We start from the raw sequence: 19898 nt of genomic DNA, 5'->3' as shown, positions 1-19898 counted from the left end.
GAGCTGAGTCGCCTGAGAATGTGGGAGGAGCTGTGTGACCTGAGAACATGGGAGGAGCTGTGTGACCTGAGAACATGGGAGGAGCTGTGTGACCTGAGAACATGGGAGGAGCTGTGTGACCTGAGAACATGGGAGGAGCTATGTGATCTGAGAACATGGGAGGAGCTGTGTGACCTGAGAACATTGGAGGAGCTATGTGATCTGAGAACATGGGAGGAGCTGTGTGACCTGAGAATGAACATGGGAGGAGCTGTGTGACCTGAGAATGAGAGAGGAGCTGTGTGACCTGAGAACATTGGAGGAGCTGTGTGACCTGAGAACATTGGAGGAGCTGTGTGACCTGAGAATGTGAGAGGAGCTGTGTGACCTGAGAATGTGGGAGGAGCTGTGTGGCCTGAGAATGTGGAAGGAGCTGTGGGACCTCAGAATGTGGGAGGAGCTGTGTGACCCGAGAATGTGGGAGGAGCTGTGTGGCCTGAGAATGTGGGAGGAGCTATGTGATCTGAGAATGTGGGAGGAGCTGTGTGACCTGAGAATGTGGAAGGAGCTGTGTGACCTGAGAATGTGGGAGGAGCTGTGTGGCCTGAGAATGTGGAAGGAGCTCTGTCGCCTGAGAAAGTGTGAGGAGCTGTGTGGCCTGAGAATGTGGGAGGAGCTGTGTGACCTGAGAATGTTGGAGGAGCTGTGTGGCCTGAGAATGTGGAAGGAGCTGTGTGGCCTGAGAATGTGGAAGGAGCTCTGTCGCCTGAGAATGTGCGAGGAGCTGTGCGACCTGAGAATGTGGGAGGAGCTGTGTGACCTGAGAATGTGTGAGGAGCTGTGTGACATGAGAGTGTGGGAGGAGCTGTGTGACCCGAGAATGTGGGAGGAGCTGTGTGGCCTGAGAATGTGGGAGGAGCTATGTGATCTGAGAATGTGGGAGGAGCTGTGTGACCTGAGAATGTGGAAGGAGCTGTGTGACCTGACAATGTGGGAGGAGCTGTGCAACCTGAGACTGTAGGAGGAGCTGTGGAACTTGAGAATGTGGGAGAGGCTGAGAAGCTGTGTGACCTGAAACTTGGGAAAAGCTGTGAAACCTAAGAATGAGGGAGAAGCAGTTTGACTTGAGAACGTGTGAGGAGCTGTGTGACCTGAGAATGTGGGAGGAGCTGTGTGACCTGAGAATGTGGGAGGAGCTGTGTCACCTGAGAATGTGGGAGGAGCTTTGTGACCTGAGAATGTGGGAGGAGCTGTGTGGCCTGAGAATGTGGAAGGAGCTCTGTCACCTGAGAAAGTGTGAGGAGCTGTGTGGCCTGAGAATGTGGGAGGAGCTGTGTGACCTGAGAATGTTGGAGGAGCTGTGTGGCCTGAGAATGTGGAAGGAGCTGTGTGGCCTGAGAATGTGGGAGGAGCTGTGTGGCCTGAGAATGTGGAAGGAGCTCTGTCGCCTGAGAATGTGCGAGGAGCTGTGCGACCTGAGAATGTGGGAGGAGCTGTGTGACCTGAGAATGTGTGAGGAGCTGTGTGACATGAGAGTGTGGGAGGAGCTGTGTGACCCGAGAATGTGGGAGGAGCTGTGTGGCCTGAGAATGTGGGAGGAGCTATGTGATCTGAGAATGTGGGAGGAGCAGTGTGACCTGAGAATGTGGAAGGAGCTGTGTGACCTGAGAATGTGGGAGGAGCTGTGTGGCCTGAGAATGTGGAAGGAGCTCTGTCGCCTGAGAAAGTGTGAGGAGCTGTGTGGCCTGAGAATGTGGGAGGAGCTGTGTGACCTGAGAATGTTGGAGGAGCTGTGTGGCCTGAGAATGTGGAAGGAGCTGTGTGGCCTGAGAATGTGGAAGGAGCTCTGTCGCCTGAGAATGTGCGAGGAGCTGTGCGACCTGAGAATGTGGGAGGAGCTGTGTGACCTGAGAATGTGTGAGGAGCTGTGTGACATGAGAGTGTGGGAGGAGCTGTGTGACCCGAGAATGTGGGAGGAGCTGTGTGGCCTGAGAATGTGGGAGGAGCTATGTGATCTGAGAATGTGGGAGGAGCTGTGTGACCTGAGAATGTGGAAGGAGCTGTGTGACCTGAGAATGTGGGAGGAGCTGTGCAACCTGAGACTGTAGGAGGAGCTGTGGAACTTGAGAATGTGGGAGAGGCTGAGAAGCTGTGTGACCTGAAACTTGGGAAAAGCTGTGAAACCTAAGAATGAGGGAGAAGCAGTTTGACTTGAGAACGTGGGAGGAGCTGTGTGACCTGAGAATGTGAAAGGAGCTGTGTCGCCTGAGAATGTGTGAGGAGCTGTGTGACCTGAGAATGTGGGAGGAGCTGTGTGACCTGAGAATGTGGGAGGAGCTGTGTCGCCTGAGAATGTGGGAGGAGCTTTGTGACCTGAGAATGTGTGAGGAGCTGTGTGACCTGAGAATGTGGGAGGAGCTGTGTGGCCTGAGAATGTGGGAGGAGCTGTGTGACCTGAGAATGTGGAAGGAGCTGAGTCGCCTGAGAATGTGGGAGGAGCTGTGTGACCTGAGAACATGGGAGGAGCTGTGTGACCTGAGAACATGGGAGGAGCTGTGTGACCTGGGAACATGGGAGGAGCTGTGTGACCTGAGAACATGGGAGGAGCTATGTGATCTGAGAACATGGGAGGAGCTGTGTGACCTGAGAACATTGGAGGAGCTATGTGATCTGAGAACATGGGAGGAGCTGTGTGAACTGAGAACGAACATGGGAGGAGCTGTGTGACCTGAGAATGTGAGAGGAGCTGTGTGACCTGAGAACATTGGAGGAGCTGTGTGACCTGAGAACATTGGAGGAGCTGTGTGACCTGAGAATGTGAGAGGAGCTGTAAAACCTCAGAACTTGGGAGGAGCTGTGTGACCCGACTGAGCAGGAGGAACTGTGTAACCCGAGAACATGGGAAGTACTGTGTGACCTAAGAACATGGGAGGAGCTATTTAATCCGAGAATGTGGGAGGAGCTGTGTGACCTGAAATGTGGAAAAGCTGTGTGACCTGAGAAAGTGGGAGAAGCTGTATGGCTTGAGGATGAATGTGGGATGAGCTGCATGACTTGAGAACATTGAGACCTGAGATCACAGGAGGAGCTGTGTGGCTTGAGAACATGGGATAAGCTGTGTAACCTGAAAACGTGAGAGGAGCTGTGTAGCCTGAGAAGATGGGAGGAGCTACGTAACCTAAGAACGTGGGAGCAGCTGCCTAACCTGAGAAAGTGGTAGCAATTGTGCAACCTGAGAACATGGAAGGAGCTGTGGGACCTCAGAATGTGGAACAAGCTGTGTGGCCTGGGAATATAGGAAAAGCTGTGCAACCTTAGAATGTGGGAGAATCTGTGTGACCTGAGAAACTGTGGGAAGCTGTGCAACTGGAGAAGATAGGATGAGCTGTGTGACCTGAGAACATGGGAGGAGCTGTGTGACCTGAGAATGAACATGGGAGGAGCTGTGTGACCTGAGAATGAGAGAGGAGCTGTGTGACCTGAGAACATTGGAGGAGCTGTGTGACCTGAGAACATTGGAGGAGCTGTGTGACCTGAGAATGTGAGAGGAGCTGTGTGACCTGAGAATGTGGGAGGAGCTGTGTGGCCTGAGAATGTGGAAGGAGCTGTGGGACCTCAGAATGTGGGAGGAGCTGTGTGACCCGAGAATGTGGGAGGAGCTGTGTGGCCTGAGAATGTGGGAGGAGCTATGTGATCTGAGAATGTGGGAGGAGCTGTGTGGCCTGAGAATGTGGAAGGAGCTGTGTGACCTGAGAATGTGGGAGGAGCTGTGTGGCCTGAGAATGTGGAAGGAGCTCTGTCGCCTGAGAAAGTGTGAGGAGCTGTGTGGCCTGAGAATGTGGGAGGAGCTGTGTGACCTGAGAATGTTGGAGGAGCTGTGTGGCCTGAGAATGTGGAAGGAGCTGTGTGGCCTGAGAATGTGGAAGGAGCTCTGTCGCCTGAGAATGTGCGAGGAGCTGTGCGACCTGAGAATGTGGGAGGAGCTGTGTGACCTGAGAATGTGTGAGGAGCTGTGTGACATGAGAGTGTGGGAGGAGCTGTGTGACCCGAGAATGTGGGAGGAGCTGTGTGGCCTGAGAATGTGGGAGGAGCTATGTGATCTGAGAATGTGGGAGGAGCTGTGTGACCTGAGAATGTGGAAGGAGCTGTGTGACCTGACAATGTGGGAGGAGCTGTGCAACCTGAGACTGTAGGAGGAGCTGTGGAACTTGAGAATGTGGGAGAGGCTGAGAAGCTGTGTGACCTGAAACTTGGGAAAAGCTGTGAAACCTAAGAATGAGGGAGAAGCAGTTTGACTTGAGAACGTGTGAGGAGCTGTGTGACCTGAGAATGTGGGAGGAGCTGTGTGACCTGAGAATGTGGGAGGAGCTGTGTCACCTGAGAATGTGGGAGGAGCTTTGTGACCTGAGAATGTGGGAGGAGCTGTGTGGCCTGAGAATGTGGAAGGAGCTCTGTCACCTGAGAAAGTGTGAGGAGCTGTGTGGCCTGAGAATGTGGGAGGAGCTGTGTGACCTGAGAATGTTGGAGGAGCTGTGTGGCCTGAGAATGTGGAAGGAGCTGTGTGGCCTGAGAATGTGGGAGGAGCTGTGTGGCCTGAGAATGTGGAAGGAGCTCTGTCGCCTGAGAATGTGCGAGGAGCTGTGCGACCTGAGAATGTGGGAGGAGCTGTGTGACCTGAGAATGTGTGAGGAGCTGTGTGACATGAGAGTGTGGGAGGAGCTGTGTGACCCGAGAATGTGGGAGGAGCTGTGTGGCCTGAGAATGTGGGAGGAGCTATGTGATCTGAGAATGTGGGAGGAGCAGTGTGACCTGAGAATGTGGAAGGAGCTGTGTGACCTGAGAATGTGGGAGGAGCTGTGTGGCCTGAGAATGTGGAAGGAGCTCTGTCGCCTGAGAAAGTGTGAGGAGCTGTGTGGCCTGAGAATGTGGGAGGAGCTGTGTGACCTGAGAATGTTGGAGGAGCTGTGTGGCCTGAGAATGTGGAAGGAGCTGTGTGGCCTGAGAATGTGGAAGGAGCTCTGTCGCCTGAGAATGTGCGAGGAGCTGTGCGACCTGAGAATGTGGGAGGAGCTGTGTGACCTGAGAACATGGGAGGAGCTGTGTGACCTGAGAATGAACATGGGAGGAGCTGTGTGACCTGAGAATGAGAGAGGAGCTGTGTGACCTGAGAACATTGGAGGAGCTGTGTGACCTGAGAACATTGGAGGAGCTGTGTGACCTGAGAATGTGAGAGGAGCTGTGTGACCTGAGAATGTGGGAGGAGCTGTGTGGCCTGAGAATGTGGAAGGAGCTGTGGGACCTCAGAATGTGGGAGGAGCTGTGTGACCCGAGAATGTGGGAGGAGCTGTGTGGCCTGAGAATGTGGGAGGAGCTATGTGATCTGAGAATGTGGGAGGAGCTGTGTGACCTGAGAATGTGGAAGGAGCTGTGTGACCTGAGAATGTGGGAGGAGCTGTGTGGCCTGAGAATGTGGAAGGAGCTCTGTCGCCTGAGAAAGTGTGAGGAGCTGTGTGGCCTGAGAATGTGGGAGGAGCTGTGTGACCTGAGAATGTTGGAGGAGCTGTGTGGCCTGAGAATGTGGAAGGAGCTGTGTGGCCTGAGAATGTGGAAGGAGCTCTGTCGCCTGAGAATGTGCGAGGAGCTGTGCGACCTGAGAATGTGGGAGGAGCTGTGTGACCTGAGAATGTGTGAGGAGCTGTGTGACATGAGAGTGTGGGAGGAGCTGTGTGACCCGAGAATGTGGGAGGAGCTGTGTGGCCTGAGAATGTGGGAGGAGCTATGTGATCTGAGAATGTGGGAGGAGCTGTGTGACCTGAGAATGTGGAAGGAGCTGTGTGACCTGACAATGTGGGAGGAGCTGTGCAACCTGAGACTGTAGGAGGAGCTGTGGAACTTGAGAATGTGGGAGAGGCTGAGAAGCTGTGTGACCTGAAACTTGGGAAAAGCTGTGAAACCTAAGAATGAGGGAGAAGCAGTTTGACTTGAGAACGTGTGAGGAGCTGTGTGACCTGAGAATGTGGGAGGAGCTGTGTGACCTGAGAATGTGGGAGGAGCTGTGTCACCTGAGAATGTGGGAGGAGCTTTGTGACCTGAGAATGTGGGAGGAGCTGTGTGGCCTGAGAATGTGGAAGGAGCTCTGTCACCTGAGAAAGTGTGAGGAGCTGTGTGGCCTGAGAATGTGGGAGGAGCTGTGTGACCTGAGAATGTTGGAGGAGCTGTGTGGCCTGAGAATGTGGAAGGAGCTGTGTGGCCTGAGAATGTGGGAGGAGCTGTGTGGCCTGAGAATGTGGAAGGAGCTCTGTCGCCTGAGAATGTGCGAGGAGCTGTGCGACCTGAGAATGTGGGAGGAGCTGTGTGACCTGAGAATGTGTGAGGAGCTGTGTGACATGAGAGTGTGGGAGGAGCTGTGTGACCCGAGAATGTGGGAGGAGCTGTGTGGCCTGAGAATGTGGGAGGAGCTATGTGATCTGAGAATGTGGGAGGAGCAGTGTGACCTGAGAATGTGGAAGGAGCTGTGTGACCTGAGAATGTGGGAGGAGCTGTGTGGCCTGAGAATGTGGAAGGAGCTCTGTCGCCTGAGAAAGTGTGAGGAGCTGTGTGGCCTGAGAATGTGGGAGGAGCTGTGTGACCTGAGAATGTTGGAGGAGCTGTGTGGCCTGAGAATGTGGAAGGAGCTGTGTGGCCTGAGAATGTGGAAGGAGCTCTGTCGCCTGAGAATGTGCGAGGAGCTGTGCGACCTGAGAATGTGGGAGGAGCTGTGTGACCTGAGAATGTGTGAGGAGCTGTGTGACATGAGAGTGTGGGAGGAGCTGTGTGACCCGAGAATGTGGGAGGAGCTGTGTGGCCTGAGAATGTGGGAGGAGCTATGTGATCTGAGAATGTGGGAGGAGCTGTGTGACCTGAGAATGTGGAAGGAGCTGTGTGACCTGAGAATGTGGGAGGAGCTGTGCAACCTGAGACTGTAGGAGGAGCTGTGGAACTTGAGAATGTGGGAGAGGCTGAGAAGCTGTGTGACCTGAAACTTGGGAAAAGCTGTGAAACCTAAGAATGAGGGAGAAGCAGTTTGACTTGAGAACGTGGGAGGAGCTGTGTGACCTGAGAATGTGAAAGGAGCTGTGTCGCCTGAGAATGTGTGAGGAGCTGTGTGACCTGAGAATGTGGGAGGAGCTGTGTGACCTGAGAATGTGGGAGGAGCTGTGTCGCCTGAGAATGTGGGAGGAGCTTTGTGACCTGAGAATGTGTGAGGAGCTGTGTGACCTGAGAATGTGGGAGGAGCTGTGTGGCCTGAGAATGTGGGAGGAGCTGTGTGACCTGAGAATGTGGAAGGAGCTGAGTCGCCTGAGAATGTGGGAGGAGCTGTGTGACCTGAGAACATGGGAGGAGCTGTGTGACCTGAGAACATGGGAGGAGCTGTGTGACCTGGGAACATGGGAGGAGCTGTGTGACCTGAGAACATGGGAGGAGCTATGTGATCTGAGAACATGGGAGGAGCTGTGTGACCTGAGAACATTGGAGGAGCTATGTGATCTGAGAACATGGGAGGAGCTGTGTGAACTGAGAACGAACATGGGAGGAGCTGTGTGACCTGAGAATGTGAGAGGAGCTGTGTGACCTGAGAACATTGGAGGAGCTGTGTGACCTGAGAACATTGGAGGAGCTGTGTGACCTGAGAATGTGAGAGGAGCTGTAAAACCTCAGAACTTGGGAGGAGCTGTGTGACCCGACTGAGCAGGAGGAACTGTGTAACCCGAGAACATGGGAAGTACTGTGTGACCTAAGAACATGGGAGGAGCTATTTAATCCGAGAATGTGGGAGGAGCTGTGTGACCTGAAATGTGGAAAAGCTGTGTGACCTGAGAAAGTGGGAGAAGCTGTATTGCTTGAGGATGAATGTGGGATGAGCTGCATGACCTGAGAACATTGAGACCTGAGATCACAGGAGGAGCTGTGTGGTTTAAGAACATGGGATAAGCTGTGTAACCTGAAAACGTGAGAGGAGCTGTGTAGCCTGAGAAGATGGGAGGAGCTATGTAACCTAAGAACGTGGGAGCAGCTGCCTAACCTGAAAAAGTGGTAGCAATTGTGCAACCTGAGAACATGGAAGGAGCTGTGGGATCTCATAATGTGGAAGGAGCTGTGTCGCCTGAGAATGTGGGAGGAGCTGTGTGACCTGAGAATGTGGGAGGAGCTGTGTGACCTGAGAATGTGTGAGGAGCAGTGTGGCCTGAGAATGTGGGAGGAGCTGTGTGACCTGAGAATGTGTGAGGAGCTGTGTGGCCTGAGAAACTGAAATGAGTTTTGTAGCCTAAGAACAAACATTGGGGGAGTTGTGTGAACTGAGGACTATGAAACACAGGATCACAGGAGAGCTGTGTGGCTTAAGAATGTGAGAAGAGCTGTGTGGCTTGAGAATGTGAGAAGAGCTGTGTGGCCTGAAAAAGTGACAGGATCAGTGTCTTAAGACAGTGACAGAGACTATAACCTGAGACCATGGAAGCAGTTCTTCTGAGTTCTAGGAATAGTTGTGGCCAGATATCTAGAAAGAGCTGTGGCCTGAGATCTAAGAAGGAGCTGTGGTGGAAAATCTAGGAGGAGCTGTGGCTGATTTTGATGAGCACAGCCATGGCGTGAGACTAGTGACCTGTTGACTGTATTGTGAGCTTCTCATGGCCTGAGACAGAAAGACAACTTGTCCTACACCCACATAAAATTTCCACAGGAGTCACAGATAGGAGGTCTTCTGAAGTGGGGAGATTGATGCAGATAAATCCCCTCAAATCCTCACAAACCTCCCAGAAATGTTTTTGTTCTCCTCTAGTCCTGACCTCGAAAATTCTGCTTGGCCTATATCCACTCCCTGGCACCTAGTACCGCATTACAATAGGATATAGGCTATTAATAAAGTCTCAAAAGTTATACTGAAGATACTGGAAATACTTTTCTCCAGTTTTTCAAACTTACCTACACAAGAATCACTTCGTTCCTCAAAGCCAGCGCTGCACACACACTTCCCAATGGGAACAAGCCATTCTCCTTCTGCGCTACAATACATTTTTGGGGTGTCTCTCTCCTCTGAGTGTCCCACACATTCTCCGCGGACTTCCACCAAGGATGATGAGTCAGCTCCGGTCACTGCTTCTGAGAAGGCAGCCAAGTTACGCACCATTGAAGGACACTTCTTATAATATACTCTCACTGATACAATGGCAATACAGGCCCCTATGTCCTGAAATGCCAAATAAAATCCACGTCTGTTCAGGGGCCCCACATCTCGGACTTCTGTATTAAGCTTGAGTCTCCGTACCCCAAGATCCACATTGGTAAAACTCTCATCTGCAGCTATCGTGTCGATCTTCATGAACTGACTCTCTCTAGTGCTGCTGCCCAGGTCCCGGTCACTCTCCATGTAGTACAAGTTGAAGGTTTCTTTACAGGTGCCCAGCACCCCTGGCATACTGTTACAATCTCTCAGTGTGAACTTGATCTCCGCATATACCCGGCGAGCGCCATCTCTTTGCACCCAGTTTGTCCGCAGCCAGTTGTTTTGGTTTGGAGTCATGACATTGCACACTTGGTAGGTATGGATGGGGCTGAAGAACTCATCCATTTCATTGATAGAGTCCCACTGTGAAAGATAGAAGATGACAACGGTTTGTGTGACATGCATAACTGATATCAAACACAACTCCAACTCAGACACCATCACCTTTCACAACCATTCACACAACTATACACAATAGAAACGGCTATGTTGATAGTTCTTGGATTCCTCATGACCTGACAGTCTGCGCCCGGTAGCCAGTGATGGAGCCTCCCTTAGTTGTAGCTGCGCTCCGTAGTCAGTGATGGAGCCTCCCTTAGTTGTAGCTGCGCCCAGTAGTCAGTGATGGAGCCTCCCTTAGTTGTAGCTGCGCCCGGTAGCCAGTGATGGAGCCTCCCTTAGTAGTAGCTGCGCCCGGTAGTCAGTGATGGAGCCTCCCTTAGTTGTAGCTGCGCTCCGTAGTCAGTGATGGAGCCTCCCTTAGTTGTAGCTGCGCCCGGTAGTCAGTGATGGAGCCTCCCTTAGTTGTAGCTGCGCCCGGTAGTCAGTGATGGAGCCTCTCTTAGTTGTAGCTGCGCCCGGTAGTCAGTGATGGAGCCTCCCTTAGTTGTAGCTGCGCCCGGTAGTCAGTGATGGAGCCTCCCTTAGTTGTAGCTGCGCCCGGTAGTCAGTGATGGAGCCTCCCTTAGTTGTAGCTGCGCCCAGTAGTCAGTGATGGAGCCTCCCTTAGTTGTAGCTGCGCCCGGTAGTCAGTGATGGAGCCTCCCTTAGTAGTAGCTGCGCCCGGTAGTCAGTGATGGAGCCTCCCTTAGTAGTAGCTGCGCCCGGTAGTCAGTGATGGAGCCTCCCTTAGTAGTAGCTGCGCCCGGTAGTCAGTGATGGAGCCTCCCTTAGTAGTAGCTGCGCCCGGTAGTCAGTGATGGAGCCTCCCTTAGTTGAAGCTGCGCCCGGTAGTCAGTGATGGAGCCTCCCTTAGTTGTAGCTGCGCCCGGTAGTCAGTGATGGAGCCTCCCTTAGTAGTAGCTGCGCCCGGTAGTCAGTGATGGAGCCTCCCTTAGTTGTAGCTGCGCCCGGTAGTCAGTGATGGAGCCTCCCTTAGTTGTAGCTGCGCCCGGTAGTCAGTGATGGAGCCTCCCTTAGTTGTAGCTGCGCCCAGTAGTCAGTGATGGAGCCTCCCTTAGTTGTAGCTGCGCCCAGTAGTCAGTGATGGAGCCTCCCTTAGTTGTAGCTGCGCCCGGTAGTCAGTGATGGAGCCTCCCTTAGTTGAAGCTGCGCCCGGTAGTCAGTGATGGAGCCTCCCTTAGTTGTAGCTGCGCCCGGTAGTCAGTGATGGAGCCTCTCTTAGTTGTAGCTGCGCCCGGTAGTCAGTGATGGAGCCTCCCTTAGTAGTAGCTGCGCCCAGTAGTCAGTGATGGAGCTTCCCTTAGTTGTTGCTGCAGGACCATACTATATGGGCCTGCATTATACTATATGGGGCGAAAATATACTACATGGGGGCATATGGGCCTGCATTATACTATATGGGCCTGCATTATACTATATGGGGCTGCATTATACTATGTGGGGCAGCATTATACTATATGGGGCAGCATTATACTATATGGGCCTGCATTATACTATATGGGGCTGCATTATACTATATGGGGCAGCATTATACTATATGGGGGCATATGGGCCTATATTATACTATATGGGGGCATATGGAGCTGCATTATACTATATGGGGCATATAGGACTGCATTATACTATATGGGGCTGCATTACACTATATGGGGGCAAATGGTGGGGCAGCATTATACGATATGGGGGCATATGGAGCTGCATTATACTATATAGGGCATATGGGGTTGGATTATACTATATGAGGCTGCATTATACTATATGGGGGAATATGGGGCTGCATAATACTATATGGGGGCATATCGGGCTGCATTATACTATATGGGGGCATATGGAGCTGCATTATACTATATTGCAGCTGTGACAGTGTCACTGGTTTTATATGTGAGGGGAGGTATGTGTCACTCAGGATGCTCTCCTGTGTGAACTAAGACCTTTATTTTTCTGCCAGCGTGTTATATGCTGGTAGATTTACTCTGTTAAAGGGTGTGCGGTTTTATGGGAATGGCAAAGAGGGCGGGACGCCATTCCCCCTACCTCCCCTCAGGGTGTGGCTGAGCAATGTGTAAAAGCTCAGTCCTGTTTTTTTCCTGTGAAGTGTGGTCTGGAGAGGGAAGTCTCCAGACAGTATTGTGGAAGCTGCAGAGCTTGTTACCTGTGCAGTTTATGCTGCCGAGAGCGGGCGGAACCCGCTCAACTATGGACTGAGTTATACTTTGTTTTGTTTTTCCGTTTAACCCAGAGGGGTCTTGTTTATTTTTTCTGAGAAACCCTGCACGAGTTTATTCCAGACAATAAACCAGCAGAAAGGTAACCTGAGAACGTGTGTCCTGAGTCTGCCTCCTGGAGAGCCGAGCGAGTCGTCTTGCCACACAGCATATAGGGCTGCATTATACTATATGGGGGCATATCGGGCTGCATTATACTATATGGGGGCATATCGGGCTGCATATGGAGCTGCATTATACTATATGGCGGCATATGGGGTTGGATTATACTATATGGGGCTGCATTATACTACATGGGGGCATATGGAGCTGCATTATACTATATGGGGGTATATGGGGCTGCAATATACTACATGGGGGCATATGGAGCTGTATTATACTACATGGGGGCATATGGAGCTGTATTATACTATATGGCGGCATATGGAGCTGCATTATACTATATGGCGGCATATGGGGTTGGATTATACTATATGGGGCTGCATTATACTACATGGGGGCATATGGAGCTGCATTATACTATATGGGGGTATATGGGGCTGCAATATACTACATGGGGGCATATGGAGCTGTATTATACTATATGGCGGCATATGGGGCTGCATTATACTATATCGCGGCATATGGGGTTGGATTATACTATATGGGGCTGCATTATACTACATGGGGGCATATGGGGCTACATTATACTATATGGGGGTATATGGGGCTGCAATATACTACATGGGGGCATATGGAGCTGTATTATACTATATGGGTCTGGTGTACGCCACATAACTATAACTGTGGTTTTGAAGTTCTCCGGTTCAAATCTCAGCATTATCCAGCTTTTGGCCTGTTTTACGTAAAAAAAAACAGTAATAGTGCCTCCCTGATTGTTCAGATTGTTTAAAAGATTCTGGTGTAGGCCAGAGAACTAGAACTGTGGTTTTCCTCTTCCACGGTTCAAATCTCCTTTTTATTACCCTTTTTCCATTGATAGTACGAGTGTAAGCTATTTTACTTCATTTACAATGGGCAAGGCGCGTGGCAAGGGACGTGGAAGTGGACGTTCTGGTGATGGTGCGTGCAGAGGACGGGGCGGTGGCCAAGGTGAAAATGTGCCACAACCAACAGCCACATCTTCTCGCTCCCACTTCTTGAATGAATTACTATGGAAGCACACAACAACACCAGTATTGCAAACTGATCAGTGTGAACAGGTTATTAATTGGATAGCAGATAATACTTCCAGTCACCTGGGCACCACCACCTCTGGTCAGTCTTCCACACGGTCAACTCTTAGTAGCCGTGAGTCTCGACCGCATACTCCTCCTCACCCTGATGCTCCTTCCTCCCACAATGCCGAGTGTCGTCAGACAGCAACTGATCCCACACTTGGACACTCTGAAGAGCTGTTCACTGGTCCATTTCCATATTTGTGCCCCTCGCCTGCTCCGCTTGAAGTGGTGGAAGAGGAGATCCCATGTAGCGATGCCCAAATATTTGAACAGCCACGGCCACAGGAAGGTAACGCTGGCAATTTGTCACAAGAGGTGGACGATGACGAGACACAATTGCCAGGAAGTGAGGATGAGGACCGTGGTGCAGAAGTGGAAGAGGAGGAGGTGGTGGATGATCTAGTAACTGACCCAACGTGGCAGGAGGACACGCAGAGTGAGGCCAGCAGCACATAGGGGGAGGGAGGCAGAGTACCCCAACAGGCAAGAAGAAGTAGTGTGGTGGCCACACACAGAAGGCGGGCAACAGTTCCCCGTAACACCAACACGAGGGACGTTGCCAGTACAACCTGTAGGTCTTCCAGAGTCTGGAATTTTTTTAAAGACTCTGCTGATAACCCCAAAAAGGCCATTTGTACCACCTGCCATGCCAGTATCAGCAAGGGTGACAAAACTACCAGCCTGACCACCACCAGCATGATCAGGCACATGGCAGCAAAGCACCCGACTTTGTGGGGTGAACCCCAGGGTCCACGACCAGTGTCAGCAGGTGTCATCACTGCTTCTTCCGCTGTTGGAAGTGTAAAAAAAATACCTGTTGTGCGTGCAAGGCAATGCCCTGTCCATACTGCATGTAAAGATGCCCCCTCCTCTCAGTCTTCACTTATTATGGCAGTTTCTCAAGAAACAGCATCAACGTCCACGTCCCACCGCAGCGTTCAATTGTCCATATCCCAGAGCTTTGAACGAAAGCAGAAATTCGCAGCTAACGTCCCACAGGCCACAGTCCTAAATTCGCACATTTCACAACTGCTTGCGTTGGAAATGCTGCCTTTTAGGCTGGTGGAAATGGACTCCTTCCGCAACCTTATGTCGGTGGCCGTCCCTTGGAACTCGGTCCCCAGCCGACACTATTTTGCCCGGTGTGCCATCCCCGCACTAGACAAGCACGTGTCCCAAAACATCTGCCGTGCCCTCAACAACGCAGTTACTGGGAGAGTCCACCTGACAATGGACACGTGAACAAGTGCTTGTGGCCAGGGACGGTACATCTCCCTGACGGCACACTGGGTAAACATAGTGGAAGCCAGGACCCAGTCGGACCTTGGGACGGAACACATCCTCCCCACACCGAGGATTGCGGGCCCTATGTCAGTCAGAGTTGCCCCCACAGTGTACAGCTCCTGCGCATCATCCTCCTCCTCCTCCTCATGTTCAGCCTCCATCTCAGATATCAACACATCAGTTACAAGCTGGAAGCACTGCAGTACTGCCTCAGCCAAGCAGCAACAGGCTGTGCTGAAACTCATAAGCTTAGGTGAAAAACCTCACACTGCTTGTGAGTTGTGGACAGCTGTGAAAGAGCAGGCAGATCTGTGGCTGAGACCGCTGAACCTACATCCCGGCATGGTCGTGTGTGACAATGGCCGTAACCTGGTGGCGGCTCTGAGGCGAGGCGAGATCACACATGTACCATGCCTGGCTCATGTGCTTAACCTCGTGGTTCAGCGGTTTCTTAAATTGTACCCCAGATCTGCTTGTCAAAGTACGCCGCCTGTCAGCTCATTTTCGGAAGTTGGCTACAGCTTCCGCCGCCCTTGCTGTGTTGCAGCAGCGTTTGCAGCTTCCGGCACACCAACTGGTGTTGGAACTCTACCCTCCACATGTTGCAAAGGATTTGTGAGCAGAAGAGAGCAGTTGTGGAGTACCAGCTGCAACAAGGCCGTCGATATTCCGGTCAGACTCCACACATAAGACCTCAGGAGTGGACCTGGATGTCTGACATGTGTACCATCCTGACAAACTTTGAGGAGTCCACCCAGATGGTGAGTGGCGATGACGCCATCATTAGCATCAGCATCCCACTTGTCTGTCTTTTGCAACGCTCTGTGCAGAGAATTAAAGAGGAGGCATTGCAGCCAGAGTATGATGAGATGGATGAAGAACCCGTAGCGGTCGGTTACACACAGCCCAGCCTCATCTCATCCCAACGTGCATTGGGGGACAATGAGGGAGAGGAGGAGGAAGAACAGGAGCTGGTATCATGCGATGTAGACGGTAGTACCTGTACAACTGTCATACCGTTGGTTCAGCGTAGGTGGCCTGAGGACAGGGAGGAGGAGGAGGAGGAGGAAAGCATGGTCAGTCTTCATCTTGGTGAGGACACGGAAGTCTTGCCTATTATCAGTCTATCACGCATGACTGACTAAATGTTACGCTGCCTTAACCGTGACCCTCGTGTTGTCAAAATGTTGGGTGACAGTCATTACTGGTTGGTGACACTTTTAGACCCCCGCTACAAGGAGAACTTTCACTCTCTTATTCCTGAGGTGGAGAGGTCTACAAAAATGGGGCAGTACCAGAAGGCCCTTGCTGCAGAACTGTTAAAAAAATTCCCATCTGAACAGCGGCAGAGGTCACAGTTCGTTGACCAACCAAGGCGTACAGGCGAGAGAGACGCAACCCCAATCCAGCAGAGGCAGGGGAACACTATCAACGTTCTGGGACAGTTTTCTAAGACCCGCCCAGCTTACAGGCCCTGAGGCGCGGGGTACTCTCACAAGGAGTGGAAAGTTTCAAAAGATGGTGAGGGAGTACCTTGCCGACCGTACCAGTGTCCTCCGTAATTCCTCTGTGCCTTTTAATTATTGGGTATCCAAGCTGGACACTTGGAATGAACTCGCTCTGTACGCCTTGGAGGTCCTGGCCTGCCCTGCCGCTAGCGTGTTATCGGAGCGTGTTTTTAGTGCCGCTGAGGGAATTATAACTGATAAGCGCACTCGCCTGTCAACTGACAATGCTGACAAGCTGTCCCTTATCAAAATGAACAAGGGCTGGATTGGGCCAGACTTCTCATCACCACCAAATGACAGCAGAGTAACATAAAGTCAAATCCACTGTGTTATTTCGGGAGGTGTATTCCCATGCACCGCTTCACACCCACACATGGGTATACGCTTCCTCATTTTGGCTGTATTTTGCTCTTCTCCTTATCCTCAGCCTCCACCACCACCACTATACCACCAGGGTGACCTTGGTCCATGTTGCCAGCATTGCAAGTTCCTCCGTCCTAATTTTTGGCAGCTTTTGCTTGGAAGGCATAAGCAAAGACTGTGGGAGACCCACTCCCCAATAATGGGACTAATGTTTTTAAGATGCTGTACTGCATGGCTCTTCCAAGGGGCATTAAAACCGTCTTGTTAAGCTACTGCGACCTCCACGTCTCTTCCAAGGGGCATTAAAACCGTCTTGTTAAGCTACTGTGACTGTGACCTCCACCACTTTTCCAAGGGGCATTGATATTGTCTTTTTATATCACTGTGACCTCCACGACTCTTCCAACGGGCATTGCATTTCCTCCTAATTTTAGTCAGCTTTTGCTTTTCAATGCAAAGGTGAACACTAAGGGAGACCCACTCCCCAATAATGGGTAGAAGGTTTTTAGTACACTGTAATCCACGTCTGTTTCAAGGGGCATTGCAGTTCCTCATAATTTTTGGAAAGCCTTCCATTCACTGCTTAGGCCAACAGTGTACAGGAGACCCAGTTGCTATAAATGGAAAAAAAAGGTTTACTTACGGCCCTCTGACCTCCATGTCACTTCCAAGGGGCATTGGAGTGCCTCAAAATTTTTGGTAGGCATTGCACTCACAGTATGCCCTATAACTGTGTAGCTGAACCGCTCCTTTTGGTACAGAAACATATCCTACAAGATATATGTGGTTGACTGGCCTGATATTGATGTGAATGGTCCCTGTTCCTCCTGCTCTTTCTCCTTTGCCACCACCTCATCCATCATTCATCACCTGAAGCTTTGTTTTAACAGGAGTCATAGAACTGGGATAGTAGCAGGAAAACATCCAGCAATCCTCGGAGGAGGTAGGATATGCGCCAAAACGCTGACCACCTCAGGCCTAGCCGCTACTACATACATGCGCTTCCATTTCAAGAAAACAAAGCAGATGCTAACTTCTATCATCATCATCATGCTCCTCACCTTGGCACTCTCAACTTCCCTGATGGAGAAGCCAGGGCCCACCGGAGGAGTCTGGTTGTCTGGTGGGCTCGTCCAATGCTACCCTAAAGCAAGCTGGGCTAATAAAAGTGTGGGGGGATGTTCCAAGGAGAAATAGGGGCGGCTGGGGACCGTTTATGGACACCCGGCCGCCCCCAGGCGGCTGGGGACCATGTGTGGACACCCGGCCGCCGGGCGGCTGGGGACTGAGCATGGATACCTCGCTGCCGAAGTAGCCATGAGGTAGTGGCCAGCTTCGGCCTCCTCCAAACTAAAAGGCCCCATTTCAAGTGCAAGCTAGCAGTATGGTATTGCAGCCTGGGGGTGGGTGGGTGGCAGGCTGCATACTTGTGCTTGCATTGGAAGGAATGGTGGAGGTACAATTGAACACTGCCCTGGGACAAGGACTTGCACGGGGATAGTTGCAAGTCTGCATCTTCTGATGCGGCAAGGATCACTTCTGATGGGCACACTTTTAGGCAGTGACCTGGGTGTCAGAGATGCTTCCAGGGGTCTTCCCCATGCTGTTCCCACGTCTTTTCAGCACTGTATGCATGTGTCACACAGCACATGGCCAGATAAGGTTGTAAAATGTTAAAATGACATTTCCCGGTGAATGCATTTATCTTGGTTGAAAGCAATATAAAAGTGCAAAAACGCATAAAAAATGCTACTTGTGAACATAGCCCAAGGTGTGGAGGAGTATTTTTGTTTTGGTTATTTATTTTACCTTATACACAAGTCTTTACCCTGGAAAGGAAGTTCCTTAACATATTTCACAGGAAAGCAGTTTCAGTTTCGTTTTTGAACGTTTTATTGTGAGTCCTTAAAAGTGGCTTAATACCTCTGACCACGTTGTTGACAGCAGTGACCTTGGGGTCAGAAATGCTTCCTGGGGTGATCCCCATGCTGTCCCCATGTCATTTGAGAACTGTCACTATCATTTTTAGGCTTTCTACAGACTGCCGGGGGTGCCGCCGCAAAAATGCTCGGGTCTCCCATAGACTAACATTGGGCTCGTTGCTCGGGTCGAGCTTCGAGCACCCGAGTATTTTAGTGTTCGCTCAACACTAGTCATTATACAATGTGCAGAAAAGCTGCGGTGTTGGTGCGCTCGGCTTTCTACGCACTGCTACATCTATAGCACAGAAAACTCTACAACATAAGTGCTACGCCCAGTAAACTAAGTGACACATGGCTGGAATCAGGGGCTCTTTCCCAACATGATGCTGCTCCCAGATGGGGGAGCAAACACTTGGTGACAATCCCCTTTAACAGTTGGGCGACTTTCTGCATTTTGGATTGTTTCCAGCATCGGGGCGGAATCTCTGCAGATTAATCTGCTCTGCCTGTTCTGCATAATGATAGGATTATTACCGCGCCTCGTCATGGATCCCTTGTTTTGGAAATGAAATGGGCTGAGAACAGCAGGAATCGATCCTAAGCCTATAAGCAGGGAGCGAGCGGCCGGCGTGTGGAGCGCAGCTTGTGCCGCCAGAAAATGGCTCTGTGTCTCCAACTGCAGCATCAGCGATATCAATCTGTCTTATTAAGTGAAATGCAGACTGGACGAGCAGGAGAAACGAGGCAGAGCGCGGGGCCAGAAACCAGGCAGAGCGCGGGGCCAGAAACCAGGCAGAGCGCGGGGCCAGAAACCAGGCAGAGCGCGGGGCCAGAAACGAGGCAGAGCGCGGGGCCAGAAACCAGGCAGAGCGAGGGGCCAGAAACCAGGCAGAGCGAGGGGCCAGAAACGAGGCAGAGCGCGGGGCCAGAAACCAGGCAGAGCGCGGGGCCAGAAACCAGGCAGAGCGAGGGGCCAGAAACCAGGCAGAGCGAGGGGCCAGAAACCAGGCAGAGCGCGGGGCCAGAAACCAGGCAGAGCGAGGGGCCAGAAACCAGGCAGAGCGAGGGGCCAGAAACCAGGCAGAGCGCGGGGCCAGAAACCAGGCAGAGCGAGGGGCCAGAAACCAGGCAGAGCGCGGGGCCAGAAACCAGGCAGAGCGCGGGGCCAGAAACCAGGCAGAGCGAGGGGCCAGAAACCAGGCAGAGCGAGGGGCCAGAAACCAGGCAGAGCGCGGGGCCAGAAACCAGGCAGAGCGCGGGGCCAGAAACCAGGCAGAGCGCGGGGCCAGAAACCAGGCAGAGCGCGGGGCCAGAAACCAGGCAGAGCGAGGGGCCAGAAACCAGGCAGAGCGCGGGGCCAGAAACCAGGCAGAGCGCGGGGCCAGAAACTAGGCAGAGCGCGGGGCCAGAAACCAGGCAGAGCGCGGGGCCAGAAACCAGGCAGAGCGCGGGGCCAGAAACCAGGCAGAGCGCGGGGCCAGAAACCAGGCAGAGCGCGGGGCCAGAAACCAGGCAGAGCGCGGGGCCAGAAACTAGGCAGAGCGAGGGGCCAGAAACCAGGCAGAGCGCGGGGCCAGAAACCAGGCAGAGCGCGGGGCCAGAAACTAGGCAGAGCGCGGGGCCAGAAACCAGGCAGAGCGCGGGGCCAGAAACCAGGCAGAGCGAGGGGCCAGAAACCAGGCAGAGCGCGGGGCCAGAAACCAGGCAGAGCGCGGGGCCAGAAACTAGGCAGA

General features: G+C 52.3%; 1 protein-coding gene across 1 annotated transcript in view; it reads right to left on the bottom strand.

Moving 5' to 3' along the window:
• EPHA8 (EPH receptor A8) overlaps positions 1-19898 on the bottom strand; it is a 213007-nt gene that overhangs the window by 96083 nt on the left and 97026 nt on the right. Inside the window, exon 3 of the mRNA XM_073656022.1 lies at positions 8941-9604. Within this exon, the coding sequence (XP_073512123.1) occupies positions 8941-9604 (664 nt within the window). The remainder of the gene's footprint in view (positions 1-8940; positions 9605-19898) is intronic.

The sequence above is a fragment of the Phyllobates terribilis genome, unplaced genomic scaffold (genome assembly GCF_046119375.1).
Source record: "Phyllobates terribilis strain yellow unplaced genomic scaffold, ASM4611937v1 Scaffold_12__6_contigs__length_324123572, whole genome shotgun sequence".
Taxonomy (NCBI): domain Eukaryota; kingdom Metazoa; phylum Chordata; class Amphibia; order Anura; family Dendrobatidae; genus Phyllobates; species Phyllobates terribilis.
The sequence above is the reverse complement of the archived record's forward strand: the minus strand, read 5'-3'. Positions and strand labels throughout refer to the sequence as shown.